Here is a 15,539-nt window from a genome sequence, read left to right as displayed (position 1 = left end):
AGTAAAACAAATGACAATACTGAATATCTTCCCCACTTCCTATTTCCTCAGTATTGCTACTGTATGCATGTGTCTACACAAGACATTTACTGCACAGTAGACTAATTAGGTGGGAAGTGAATGTCTGTGTCTACACATGTGCCCCTGTTAGGTTGGGGTAAACATATACTCCACAGCAGGATAGTATTTGTATCCTATAGTAAAAAACTCTGCAGCAGTGCACGTGTAGACACTGCCAGCTGGGGCACAAGGGTGCTTCAGTGTTGGGGGCTGCCTGCCAGCTCCCTGGCCCTGTCAGCCTCTCAACAGCATGTTGAGCTGTGGGGGAAGCTGCCCTGGGCTGGCAGGCTGATCCCCTGAGCCCCCTGCCAGCCGGGGCTGCTCCAACCCTGCTCAACTTGCTGCGATCCCAGGTACACTTTCAAACAGCAGTAAACTCCAGATTATATTGCTTCTTCTTAATAACACGTGTAGACGCATCCAGTGTGTATGTGATAGATATATTTTAACTCATAATCTCAACACCTATATTCATGATATTCTTTAGATGTCATTAAGCTGCAACTGGTTGAAGCAGGTCTGGTTGAATGCCTACTCGAGATTGTCCAGAAGACTGTAGACAGTGACAAAGAGGATGACATTGCTGAGCTTAAAACAGCCTCTGATCTTATGGTTTTATTACTACTTGGAGGTGAGTATTGTGTATTAGTACATTTTGCAAAGCAGGAAATGCCATACTTGACAGATTAATTTTACTTTACATATATTGAGTATATCTTTCTCATAACTTTAAAGACTTGCTAGCTAGTTATTTTTAATAGGCCAGATTTGTACCCTGTAAATTGAAAACAATTATAGGAAGATCAGTATTATAAGCAGGCAGCAGAGTCTGGTATAACACTTGCATTTCTTTTGCTTGTCATCCATCTACACTTTTTGCCTCCAGATGAATCCATGCAGAAATTATTTGAAGGAGGAAAAGGGAGCGTGTTCCAAAGGGTGCTTTCCTGGATTCCTTCCAATAACCATCAACTACAGCTTGCAGGTGCACTGGCCATTGCAAATTTTGCCAGAAATGGTAAGGATATGCCATAATAATTTACATTAATGTATTTGCACACAACACATTAAAAAGGTGAAGAATATTGTTGTGGTGAGATTTTAGTTAAATTTGGCTTTAGGAAATCATAATTATTCTTACACATCATGATTTCTGGAAGATATTAGCTTTGCTTTCCAAACTCTTTTTTTCAATATTGAAGATAGACATAATATTAAAGAATTTCTGTCACTCTTTTTAAGGATTGTTTTTAAACCTGAGTAATTTTTATGCACTCTTCAAATAATTTTAACAGTGTGTAGTCTACTGGGCATATTGGAATAATATCTTCTATTTTATTCTTCACACCATGACACGAAGTGTAGCATTGCTACCGTTACTGCAGTTGATACAGGCAGTCAAATGCTCTAATTTACCTGAACTGTAAAAGTGGGAAAAGGGAAAACTGGACTGCTATACTGAGAAGGCATTATTCACTCAAGATAGCGCTCAGTATTCCACAAGTGACTTGGCTTGTCTCATGCAGATGGAAATTGCATCCACATGGTGGATAATGGCATAGTTCAAAAGCTGATGGATCTACTAGACAGACATGTGGAAGATGGAAATGTAACTGTGCAGCATGCAGCACTGAGTGCACTTAGAAACCTGGCAATTCCAGGTAAGGTTCACTTTGCCTTCTTGAGAGTGAAGTTCTGGTTGTCTGTGTGAAGCCCAGGGGCGGTTGGGGCAAGGGAATGGGGATGGAGGGGGTACGTGTGCATGTGTCTGAGAGAGAGAGAAGCCACACTCATTTGTACATCTTTTTGGACAGGTTTTGCAGCCAGCAAAGTCACACACCCATTGGCCATGTTTATGCTCCTGTCTTTCCGTAATACTATAAAAGCTGCTCTGCTGTTTGGCTCAGCAACATGCAGGGAGGCAAGTGGACACTTCAGTGCAGCTTCTCCCCCTGTCTCTTCTGTACAGTGGAACTGCATGTATTTGGCAATGGTTTGGGCTTTTTCTGGCTGTTGAGGGTCTCCAAAAGATGGTAATACTGAACAGGAAGCACCAATCGCTTTTCTGGAATACTGTATCTGACTGTGATTTTCCAGATCTAGGGTAAGAGATAGAGAAGGCCTGCTGGAGCACTCAGCCGATTTCTAACAGCCTTTGATAATGTACTATCTAAATGCTAAATACTGTTCTTTTTAATTATTTCATTTGTCTATTTTGATTACCTAAACCTAAAACAAGGAACAGTCATACAATAAGCCAAAGCAGAGATCTAGTATAATCTATTTATAAAATATATGCTTCTCAGTATCCTGAGTAGAACCAGACATTATTCTTTACTCCTCCTTTACTGAATGCGTTCCATTTTGAAACCCTGTGGCCTTCTCATTCTTGTGAGCAGCCCCATGGAGGTGGAACCAACACAACCCGCTACAAAGAGATGGAAGATACTGCACAGGGCTGGTGACACTCCCTGCATAGTAACCTACATAGCTGCTTTCATGCATTGGCAGAGCAAGAAGTTGACCCCATTACCTGGATCCTTCGGTTCTCTCCCTTACCGGAGGTACAGCGTAACACTGGGGCCACAGTACTTCAGACCTTTAGAACTGGATTTGTCTCCACAGAACATTTCTATTCTTCCTCTGTAGATGCTGTTAGAGGATTTGTCTTCCAGTAGCTCAAGAATTCTGGCAGTCAACTGAGGTCTCAGACTGAGGGCTGGGAACTAGATTTCTGGACAAGAAACAAATTAACACTCTGTCCTGGCAGCCAAAAAAAGAATATTCATATTAAATCTATTCAGTACCTGTGCACGTGTACACCTTTGTACAAGGTTCACACTAATATGCTGTTTTTCAGCCCATGTGACAAAATTGCATGAGGACTGTCTGTCTTGGAAGTAAAGCATATCATCAAAAGCATTTTGACATAATTTCTGTTCTTCTTCATGCAGTTGTAAATAAGGCTAAGATGCTATCAGCTGGCGTTGCAGAAGCAGTGTTGAAATTTCTCAGATCTGAAATGCCCCCTGTTCAATTCAAGCTTCTGGGAACGTTACGAATGTTAATAGATGCACAAGGTAAAAATAAACTGCTCTTTATGTTAAATGCATCTCTCTCTGCTTCAATCTGTGATATGCTGTTAAGGCTCTTATGGAAGAAAAACAGGTCTCTTTTAATTTTTTTTTCTACTTTGTTTCTGAAGTCTTAGAATAAATTTAATACATATGCAAAGTGAAAGAAGCGTGGGCTGGTTTTTAAAAGCCCTGGGTTGACTACCATGGACAATCAAGAACAAGTTTCAAGCGCTTATTTACTTTTATACTTCAGAATTCTTCCATACTGCCATATCATGAATATGTATCTCACTGTAGGTGTTTTGACTTAAGCTGCCAGTCATGTTGGGCTCTTCAGTTGCAACTTTTTGCATCTCTTCCTACCGAGCTCTCTGGAATAGACTGATGTATTTATTAATTGATAAATCGCAGTTTCAAGCTGAATAGATGTCATGCAGTTTTATGGTTATCACATAGCCCGAATTACAGTAAATAAAATGGAAAGACAGTGTGATTTGAAGAGCCCCAGTACCATTTGGGATATCCTTTTACTTTAAATTCAGAAGATATTTTTTAATTGCTTTATCAGAGTTTCTGGTGGCCCCTGGCAATACTGTGGCATTTACCAAGAATTGTAAGAACAGGCCAGGTTTCAATTTTATATATTTATACCTGTCCTTTAAAGGCCAGTTAGCATCATAGGGCACTTTTACAGGTGCTCTGGGGATGGGAGGGGCGGCACTTTAATTAGAGTGAATCCGAGAGCCACTCTAATTAAAGCGCCACAGCATCTTGTCTGTCAGCATCCCTGCATTTAAAAATGGCAGCAGGGGCACTTGAACTAAAGCCCATTCAACGAGCTTTAGTTCAAGCACCCTTGCCACCATTTTGAAGCACAGGGATGCTGATAACACAAGACAGGGGAAGCTGCTGGAGCACAGTAATTATCATGCTCCACTGTAATTACAGTGCATTGGAGCAGCCTCTGCACTCATATACAGGCACCTAAAGTTACTGCTGTACTGTAGCACGTCCACATCACCTCCAGAACATCCACTGGTGCTCAGTAAATTCCTAAGGTGGGTAAGTGCATGTAACATGCTCTTTTTCCCTCTTTTAGCTGGCTCCTGCACCCACTAATGTTGAAGGACATGGTTCTTCACTGCTCTCATATCTGTTGTGAAGCTGTAGAAGGGAAGAAACTAAGAAGCATTGTGTAGAGAAAGATAACCGTGGCTGACAGCACCTTCTGTGCTGAGGGAATATGGAAGAGATCTCAGTTTTCTCCCTCCTTTTCCCCTCCCCAGAAAGAGGAGTCCCACCAGCAACAGCACAGAAACGGTTGCTACCACCTTGGTTTTCTTACTCCCCTTCACTCCTCCTTACGTCAGCTAGTATCAACAAGGGGTAGAGGGAACATATTATCTCTGCATTTGGCACTGGTACAAAAGCTACTGAAATATATCCAATTCTGGTAGCCACGCTCCAAAAAGGATGTTGAAAAATTGGCAAGGTTTCAAAAAATCAACAACAAGAATGAATAAGGGTTTAGAAAATATAATGGAAGACTTCAGTAGCTCAACCAATTTAGCTTATTAGAGAGAAGTTCAAGGAGCAACTGGTCACAGTTAGAAGTCCTTATGTATGTGGAACTGAAATCTGCCATTAGAAGATTCCTCAGTCTAGCAAATCAAGGTAGGACAAGATCTCATGGCAGGAGACTCAAGGTGGACAAATTCAGACTAGAAGTAAGGGACAAGTTTCCACCATTGAGGGTAATTAGCCGCTGGAGCAACTTACCAAGGGTTATGATGGATTCTCCATCATTGGGAATCTTTATATTAATATTAGATATTTTTCTAAGGGCCCCTCTATACATGCAGGTAGAGGCACAATGGGATCTAATGCATGATCCAGTCATACCAGAGTATTATTTGCCAGCAGGGCAAATAATACTCTGGCATGCATCAATTGCTGCATCTCCAGCAAAACCAAAGAAGTGATTCTTCCACTCTACTATGCTTTGCTGAGACCGCAGCTGGAGTACTGCGTCCAGTTCTGGGCACTGGCTGCACTTTAACAAAGACGTGGTAAAGCTTGAGAGAGTCCAGGAGGACCACCCATATGATCAGAGACTTGCATGGCAAGCCATACAAGGAAAGGCTAAAGGACCTGGGACTCTTCAGCCTGAAAGAGAAGGCTGAGAAGGGAGTTGGTAGCAGCTTACTGCTACATCAAGGGAGTATATCAATTCACTGAGACTTCTAGTCTCAGTGAACAACTGTTCACCAGGGCAGCCTTGGGGAAAACCAAGAGTAATGGCCACAAACTCCTGGAAGACCGTTTCAGGCTCAACATTAGGAAAAACTTCTTCACAGTTAGGGTGTCGAGACTGTGGAATAAGCTCCCTCCAGAGGTGGTGCAATTGCCTACCCTGGAAATCTTCAAGAGGAGACTAGATGGTCACCTCGGTGGGGTTACCTGACCCCAGCTGTCTTTCCTGCCTGGTGCAGGACCTGATGATCTTCCAAGGTCCCTTCCAGCCTTACAATCTATGAACCTCCTGTCATGCCACACATGCATGGCAGGAGATGTGATTATGGAATCATGCATTAGACCTACTGCATCTTATCACTGGTGCAGGGGGAGCCTGGAATCATAATCTCAGGCTCCTTCTGCACCAACTCCCATGGCTGCGAGTCCTGCAGCTACCAGAGCATTTCCCATGCTGTCCCCGCTGCACTGCAAGCCTCGTTGGCTGTGGGGATCACAGTCAGGGCAGCGGGAAGAATGCCACTGCTGCTGCAAGCTTTGTCAGGTGCAGGGCTTCCAGCAGGAAGAATGCTGCTGCCACCCAACCTCATTAGCTGCAGGGCTTGCAGCAGCAGCAACATTCTCCTCACTGCAAGCCCCACAGCTGACAAGGCTCACAGTAGGGGCAGCGCAGGGAACACTGCTGCCAGCCTTGTCACCTGCAGGGCTGGCAGTGGGTTTTGCACCCCTGTGGCTGGGAGCCTCCCAGTTGATGGGGCTTCCAGCCACAGGGGAGCAGTTAGTGGTGTGATTAGAACAAGCTATAAAGTTATTACACATTTTTTGTGGAATAACTTTGTAGCCTATGGATTATTTCATCATACCATGATTTGGTTGAATGCGTAGCTGGGGCACGTCTTAAGGTGTAGTGGGGGCCTAAAGGATGCACTTTAGTTCAAACATGGCTGTTAGACTCAAAGCAAGACTTAATTCAGGGAAGATTTGTGGTCTATTTAATATATAGATCAGACCAGGTTATCAGAAGTATTTCTTTTGCCTGTAAAATTATGAATTGGCCCACTGAGAATGAATTGTTACCTTTACAGTTGCTAGCGTTCCACAAATGCATAAACCCCATGAATTGGAATTCTTTCTTTTTTTTTTTCAATTTTACATATCAGCCATTGACTCGGCGGGGTGGGTGGTGTTTAGACCAGCCCGCTTCATGCTGTTTGTGCATTTTGGAATCTATAGTGTGTGTGTGTATTCTCAATGCAGTTTCCTGATATTATATGTATATATATCTCCAATGTACATCAGTAAGTAAAGCTTGTCAAAAGTGGAAAGGAAGTTGAAGAAAAACTTGCATAAGTCAGTTTCTTATTATATTCTTAATGAAGTACAGCCAACAGAAATGCTGACTTTACTTTAAGCAGGCCATATTAAGGGCACAGGAGCACGGTATCCTGAGGTGACAGAAAAGTGGGAAGTGTAACAGGAGGATAGCCTGGCTAGACAGCAATCTTTTTAATTAGTTGAGACTTAAAAGGAATCCTACAAAAAGTAGAATCTTGGTCATACTACCAGGCGAGAGTATAAGAGTATCACACGGGTGTGCGAGAAGATTAGGAAGGCTAGGGCATGATTTGAGTTGCAACTGGCAAGGGACATAAAAAGCCATAAGGGATTCTACAAGGATGTCAAAAGTAAGAGGAAGACCAAAGAAAAAAGGCAACCTAGTTACAGATGATGTAGAGAAGGCTGAAATATTTAATGTGGTTTTTTTCTTACTTCAGCCTTCACAAACAGGGTTACCTACCAGATGATGCACACAGTTGACAGGAAATATTAGGGAAGGGGTGAAACTGCCTAGGGTAGTGGCAGAACAGGTTAGGGATTATGTAGAGAGGCTAGATGCTTTCAGATCAGTAGGGCCAGATAGGATGTACCTAGGATACAGAAGAAATTGGCTGAGGTAATTTCAGAGCTGTTGTCTCTCCTCTTTGAGAATTTATGAAGGTTCAGTGCAGTCCCAGATAATGCTTGAGGTGGGGACATGAAAAGAGTTTACAAAACACTAAATGGCAAAAAGGAAGTATATAGGGATTCATTGTTTACTATCTCTCACAATACAAGAACCAAGGATCATAAAATGAAGCTACTCAATAGTAAGGTTAAAACTAACAAAAGAAAGTTTTTGTTTTGTTTTGTTTTTACACTGAGTAGTGTAATTAAAGCATGGAATTCATTGGCCACCAAGTATAATTAAAGTGCAGATCTCATTGCCACAAGATGTTGCACAAGCTGACAATTTAAGTAGATTCAGAAAGAGATTGGAAAGATTCTTGAAGGAAAGGTGCATCAGTAGCTGTTCACTGTGGAATTTAGAGATACTGCCTCTGAATCAAAACTTCCACATGCAGCCTCCTGCATTTAAGGTCTAGGAAGAGGAACAGGGGAAAAACCATGGTCCTACCCTCTCCATCTCCCTTTCAGCATCCATTCTTTGCCCTTGTGACACAGAACACTGGGCAAGATGGACCTATGGTCTGACCCAGTAAGTAGCAGTTCTTATAACTGGAAAAGGGCAAATATAGCACCCATCTTTAAGAAAGGGGAAAAAGAAGGGTCTAGGGAACAGACCAGTCACTTTGACCTCTATACCTAGAAAGATCATGGAGCAGGTCCTCAAGGAATCTATTGTGAAGCACCTAGAGAAGAACAAGCTGATCAGGAACAGCCAGATTCACCAAAAGCAAGTCATGCATGACCAACCTGATTTCCTTCTATGATAAGATGTCTGGCTGTATGGATGGGGGAGAGCATTGAGTAAAATACACCTTGGCTAGGGACAGAAAAAGCCTGAGACTGAATTGATTCAATCTTTACAGGTTAGTAAAGTGGTGGGGGGGATGGGGCAGGGGAAGCCAGACAAATGCTGCTGTGCCTGCAAGTCTCTGCCAGAGCTCCAGTGAGGAAGCAGAGGGGAGGAGCCAGCCTAGCTCCCTGGAGCAGAGCCCCACCCAGCCCAGAGAGCATGTTAGGATGCTGGGGGAGTCTGGTTCAACTTAAACCAGCAAGGGGTCTGGGAGAGACATTGCATAAACCAGTTTGACCCAAATCGGTTAAGCCTGATACTACACTCAACCAGGTTTATCTCAAACCAGTTTCAGCCATTTTCAAACTGGTTTATGTACACTGAATGTCTGTTCTGTTACATGTTTAAACCAGTTTCTGATCACTTAAACCAGTTTATGTATAATGTCTGCCCCTAGCCCTTGACATTAGCAAAGCTTCTGACACTGTCTCCCAACACATTGTCATTAACAACCTAAGGAAATACAGAGTAGACAGAAGTGATGTAAAGTGGATACATAACTAGTTGGAACATTTTGCACAATGGGTAGTCATCAGTGGTTCAAAGTCTAGCTGGAAGGTGGTATCGAGTAGTATTCCCCAGGGCTCTGTCCTTGGTCCAGTATTGTTCAGCGTCTTAATGATTCAGATGATGGTATTAAGTGCTCGCTTAGGAAATTTGAGAATGACACCAAGTTGAGTGGAGTTACAGACACTGGACAGTGGGACTAGGATCCAGAATGACTTGAATAAACTGGAGAAACTGTCCACAGTCCATCAGGTAAAATTCAGGAAGGACATGTCTAATCTTACATTTTGGACAGAATAATAATGTGCACAAATAGAGACTAGGAGTGACTGGCTAGGCTGCAGTGCTGCAGAGAAGGACCTGGGGGTTACAGTAGACCGTAAGCTGAATATGAGCCAACAGTGTGCTCTTGTTGCCAAAAAAAACAACAGCATACTGGGTTGTATGAATAGGAGGTTACTTGCAAATCAAGGGAAGTGGTTCTTCTGCTCTATTCAGCACTGGTGAGTCCTCATATGGAGTACTGTGTCCAGTTTTGGTCCACACACTTAAAAAAAGTTGCGACTAGATTGCAAAGAGTCAATGGAAATCAACAAAAGTGATTAGGGGCCTGGGAAGCATGACTTACAAGAAAAGGCTGAAAGAACAAGGGTTAGGTAGTCTGGAGAAAAGAAGACTGAAAGGGAACTTGATGATAATCTTCATATATCTGAATGGTGATTAGAGAGAAGTTGGAGATAGCCTTTTCTCTGTGACCATATGGGACAAGACTAGGAGTAGTGACCTAAAGCTGCAGCGGAAATTTGGATTAGAAATTAGAAGGAGCTTTCTGACTGTGAGGGTAGTCAAACATTGGAACAGACGCCCTAGAGAAGATGCCTCTCTATCCCTGGAAATTTTTAAAAGCAGGTTAGACGAACACTTGACTAATATGGTTTAGTTGGCTCCCTTGAGCAAAGGGCTAGACTAGATGACTTACTGAGGTCCCTTCCAGCTTTACTTTCTTATGATCCTATGTCAGGAATATATAAGGTCTAGTCAGAATATATACTGGGAAACTGTGTTGTGAAATATATATTTCTTGGCTGAAATGTTCAACTTAAAAATATACATATTAGAAAACTGTTAAAAAAGATTTTCTGCATCTCTCTCTCCATTTTTGACAAGCTTTCCTCACTAATATACATTGGAACATTCTCCACTATTAATGTAAATTACACAGTTCCACTTCATGATTTTCCTTCCACTTAGTAACTTTCAGACATATGTTTCTACTACATGCTGAAAAAAATGACAGCTTTTTTGTATTTTGTTTTTTGCCTCACATGCAGCAGATGCAGCTGAACAGCTGGGAAAGAATGTGAAATTAGTTGAAAGGTTGGTGGAATGGTGTGAAGCCAAAGACCATGCAGGTGTGATGGGAGAATCCAACAGACTGCTTTCGGCACTGATACGACACAGCAAATCAAAAGTAAGTTACTGGTGAAAAAAGGTCAAGTCACCTGGAAAGCCTTAAAAAGTCATGCTGGGCCTTGTCTTTGGAAATATAGGCCTTGACCCTGTTATCTAACAAAGAAGTAGACTGTGTGCACCTCAGCAGATGTCAGCCACAGCCGAGTAGCTCCTATGGTCATAGATTCATAGAAGTAGGGTTGGAAGGGACCTTGTAGATCATCAAGTCCAACCCCTTGCCCTGGGCAGGAGAGAAAACCGGGCTCAAATGACCCCAGACAGGTAGACGTCCAGCCTCCTCTTAAAGACCAGTTACATGGTCATGTCCATGTAACATGGCTGAAAGAGTCAGAAGAATGAGAGAGAGACCAGGGAGCCTTCAGTCTTTGGATTATCTGCCTGAATCTTGTTTAGATCTGTTTTGACTTAATAGTCACTGTCTGATGGCTTTTTAATGTGGCCTGTATGAAGTGAACCAGTAAAGAACTCAATATACCAGAAGTCATCACTGCTTTTTAACATTTTTTGGTATGGCTGGCAAAGAAACTTACCTTGCATCACTTAACCTTGTTCAGCTGGGTTTGCTGCTGAGTCATGTCGACTGAAAAACACTGGAGCAAGATGCCTGGCTAACTCCTAGGCTGCACCTCTGTGATGAAAAGTAGAGTTCTTCTGGCTCCAAGACCTGTCAGTCAGAAATAAGCACCAAGTTTAAACATATATCCCAATTCTCTGATTTCTTTAAATACTGTATTTTACAGACATACTTTTTTAAAAAGCTGTGAGATCTAAATGCCTCCTCCCAAGTTAGATCTAGGTTTGTAGGGTCAAGCTTTGACCTACCTTTGTGCTGTAAATCTGAGATTGCCAGGGCATGTCTACACATGCAATTAATGTGCAGCAATATACTCTGGCACACACAGTGCCAGAGTTTATTGCTCCTGGGCACTGTGTTTGAACATGTGCCCAGCACATTGAGCTGGGTTGGAACAGCACTGGCTGGCATGGAGCCCTGGGGGTCAGCCTGCCAGCCTGGAGCTGCATCCATCCAGCTCAACATGCTGTAGAGAGGCTGCCTGGACCACAAGGGTGCTTCAGTGTGGGGGCTAGCTAGCAGGCAGCCCCCACACTGAAGCACCCTCATGCCCCAGCCTGCCCCATTAGCATCTACATATGCATTGCTGCAGAGTAAAAAGCTCTGCTGTAGGACAGAACTTGTAGTTACAAGTACTAAACTATGGCAGAGCTAATTAGTTTTCTTTATCCTAATGACACTAATCAAAACCTGTTGTATGGAAGAATATAAGAAACTGGACAAACAATTTCATCAGTGTGCAGTGAAAAAAAGGAAAAATGGCTTAATGAAAAATGTACAGAGATGGAAAAACAAAAGGATAAAGAAGTTACATCAATGTATAGGAATATCAATGACCTCACAGGCAAAGGAGGATGTACTGCTAGGGGATGTATAAAAGCCAAGAGTGGTGATGGAATCATGGAATAAGAACAGGTATTGAAAAAATGGACAGAGTATATTGAAGAGTTATTCCACAACAGTCTAGAAGAAAATCCATCTAAGAAGAACATGGGTGGTTTGAAAATTTAGTCAGAAGTACAAACAGTTATCAACTGAACGAAAACCAATAAAGCTACAGAATATAGAATAGAAAAGTTAACAACTGTTATCAGTGAGATTTATGAAAGTGGAGAAATACCTGAGGACCTCAGTCAATCAATCTTTATTGTGCTCCCCAAATGACCTGAAGTCATTGAATGTGAACTTCATTGAACCATCATTTTAATAAGCCATGTGACAAAGATCCTATTAAAGGTGATGATGTTGAGAACTAGAAGTACAAAGAGACCGGAGATTATGAAAGTTCAATGTGGTTTTGTTGAAGATTGAGGTACAAGAAATGCTATCTTCATAGTACAAACGCTTTCGGAGAAGGCAACAAAAATGAGGAAAGACCTTTTCTTGTGTTTTATTGATTATACCAAAGCTCTTAATAGTCAAGCATGAGGAGTTAATGAAAATATTGAAAGAACTGGATATTGATGGTAAAGACTTGAGAATTTTAAGAAACCTTTATTGGGACCAAACCGCAGCAGTGAAGATAGAAAATTAACTAAGTGATTTCATCCAAATTAAGAGAGGCGCGAGGCAAGTCTGTATTTTTTAACCTGACTCGTTCGACTTGTACAGTGAGAAAATACTGAGGGAGATTGAGGATTTACCAGGGCTGATCCTTGGTGGACAGAATTTGGAAAACTTGCATTATGCTGATGATACAGTCTTAATAGCTGATTCAGAAGAGAATTTTAGATAAAACTGTTAGTGAAAGTGAGAAGAAGGTTTAAGGCATCAACTGTAGAAAAACAGAATGCATAGTAATTACAAAGAAGATCATTCCTGTATGCAACATCAAAGTGGAAAAGAAACAGATAAGGCAGGTCAATAAATGTAACTACTTGGGAAGCTGGATAACATCAGATAGTAAATGTGAACATGAAATAAAACGGAGAACACGGATGGCAAAAGACGGATTTCTGAAAATGAAAAAGATATTGACAAATAATACCATTTCTATGGGGATGAAATTAAGAGTTTTGAATTACTATGTTATACCAGTCCACATGTATGCATCAGAATGCTAGACAGTATCGCCACGTATGGAAATGAAAATTGAAGCAAGTGAGATGTGATTCTTAAGGTGCATCTTGAAGGTATGTTAGACAAGTCCCACTTCAAATAAAGATATTTTGTTAAGAGCAGGCTGCAAGAAGAAACTGCTGATTAATTTCAGAAAGAGATTGTTGGAGTTTCTCAGAGACATTATGAGGAAAGAGGAAATTGAAAATGTGGTCAAACTGGAAAGATTGATGGAAGGAGAGAATGTGGAAGACAAGTTGACTTGTATCAAGAGTCTATCTAAAAGGATGAATGTTTTGACACTGGAAATTCTGTATGCCTCAAAGAGAAGAGATCTGTGGAAGACCGTGGTCACCAATGTCCTGTTTGTATATGGTACCTAAAGAGAGAGAGAGAATGACACTGCACATGTAGAAACACAGACATCCCCCCGAAAGCCAAGTTGCTCTCAATGTCACTAAGGTAAATCCAGAATAACACCCTATGGTATCTGTGACTTGCATGTGTCTACACGTGCTTTAATGCACAGTGGCTTATTTTACTGCACATTAAAGCATCACATAAGAAACGAAGCAATTACACTAATGCACAGTAAAATAGGCTGCACATTAAGGTCACTTAAAAGAACACAAGCTTTTGGTACTGCACATTAGGGCAACCTAATGCACATTTATTTTGTACCTCATACTAGAGGTATTAAATTTAATGTGCATTAGGAAAAACACATTAATGCACATGTAGACACACCCATTAATACCAGAGTACTGAGATCAAAAGGAACCTGCCTTCTCTCCTCCCTCCCTGTTTTATAAGTATTTCAGTTGAGTTGTTATAAGAGTTACAAGGTTATTGGGGTGGTTAGAACCAAAAAGTAATTGTTCATTCTAAATATTTCTTCATAGAAGTTGTACTTAGGTATATTCAAGGCATACAGATAATACTAGGTGTCAGTATATTCTAGCATGCTTATCACTTTGGTATCAATACAGATTGCTTTCAAACTGTAAAAAAATGGCCAGAATCTGCAATCCTTACTCAATGGAGTAGCCTCATTGGAACAGAGTTAATGGGTACAGCAAGAGTTATTTCTCCTTATGTTAGCCATGTATTTTTCCCCACTCATTCAGTGAGATTAACTCTACCATAGGTTAGTACTTGTAAATACATGTACTGTCCTACAGTGGAGTTTTTTTTTTACTACAGCAGTGCACATGTAGACACTGATGGGGCAGGCTGGGGCTGCCTGCTGGCTAGCCTCCACACTGAAGCACCCTCATACTCCAGCCAGCCCCTTTGCGGCACGTTGAGTTGGGTTGGAACAAAGCCTGGGCTGGCGGGCTGACCCCCAGGGCCCTCTGCCAGCCAGAACTGCTCTGACTTGACCCAGCTCGTGTAAATGTGGCACCCGGGAGCAATAAACTCTGGCACAATATGCACCAGAATTTATGGCTGCACACTAATAGCACATATAGACATGTCCGGGCTGTGACCACGCACATATTATAGACATACCCCTTTTGTCCTAAAGGTTCCCATTTAGTGGAGTATTAAGAAATGAGCAACTTCAACAAAGAACCAAAGAAGTTTCAAGCTTCCAGACTTACACTTGCATGAAGTTTTTCTCGCACACAACATTTCATTGCATAATCCACGAAAGCATTGGAATGTGAATCAATATAAGCACATAAGCATAAGTATTAGCTAATGGGTTTTAGCTTATGTTTGGAGCTAGGAAAGGGAAATAGGGAAGGTTTGTATTTTATTTCATGTCCTTGTCATTACATTTCACTCAATCATCCTATTCAAAGGACTGAAGTAGCAAATCACATTCTCATTTAAAAGACAAAGCTATGTTTTAAAATATGATACTTCATTTGCACCTGCAAAATAGGAACAAATATGTGGTTGCCTATGCAGAGGCCTATCAGCATGCAAGTTATCTGATTTGCAGGCAAATATTTTGCAGATGCAGTTTGCACAAAAGAGGCAAGAACAGTTGGCATTTAATCTAACTAGCTTCTTTCCTTCTCCCAGATGCTTGAAAATAGAGTCATTAGTGTTCGCTTCAGGGGAAGCACATAATGTTTTGAGTTCTCAGCTCCTATAAAAATCAGGAAACTAAAAACTAAATATTCAGTTCAGTAAAAGAGAGAGAGACACAATAACCCATTGCTCATTGTTTTATTACAAATATAAAGTTGGGCCAAGTTAGTACCTAAAAGTGTAGACAGAGACCATGTCTACACAAGTGGTGGACTGCACAGTTGTTACTTACGCAAGTACTAATTGACTGTGCAGTAACCGGCGTTACTGTACAGTACCATCCCTGCACAGGTTTTTTCCAATGGTACTGCGCAGTAGCTCATTACTACTGGCAAAAACTGCGTAGCAATGAGCTACTGCACAGTATCGTCTCATGTAGATACACCCAGAGTCTCTTTAAATAGTTATAGTAACTGCTGCTTTAAGAGTATTTTATCCAGTCGACATTTTTGTTGCCTACATCTTGAGCAGGTTAGGCATTATACACAACAGGAAGATAATTGTAAAATTCTTGATTTAGAACCACAGAAAATGCTTCAGGATCTTGTAACTGTCCATTATTTCTGGTTTCATATTTGTTGGGAGCTACCAAGGACAGGCTTCAGGAGAAAGCCATTCAATTCCTGCCAAGTCCTGA

General features: G+C 41.5%; 1 protein-coding gene across 1 annotated transcript in view; it reads left to right on the top strand.

The window, feature by feature from the left end:
- The window catches only part of RAP1GDS1 (Rap1 GTPase-GDP dissociation stimulator 1), a 108,356-nt gene that overhangs the window by 84,079 nt on the left and 8,738 nt on the right, over nt 1–15,539 (top strand). The window contains exons 8-12 of the mRNA XM_025204262.1: nt 548–691; nt 947–1,078; nt 1,587–1,721; nt 3,015–3,140; nt 10,086–10,225. Coding sequence (XP_025060047.1) covers nt 548–691; nt 947–1,078; nt 1,587–1,721; nt 3,015–3,140; nt 10,086–10,225 — 677 coding nt within the window. The remainder of the gene's footprint in view (nt 1–547; nt 692–946; nt 1,079–1,586; nt 1,722–3,014; nt 3,141–10,085; nt 10,226–15,539) is intronic.

This window comes from Alligator sinensis, unplaced genomic scaffold (genome assembly GCF_000455745.1).
Source record: "Alligator sinensis unplaced genomic scaffold, ASM45574v1 scaffold353_1, whole genome shotgun sequence".
NCBI lineage: Eukaryota > Metazoa > Chordata > Crocodylia > Alligatoridae > Alligator > Alligator sinensis.
Note: the sequence above shows the minus strand (reverse complement) of the source record. Positions and strands in the feature narration are given on the sequence as shown.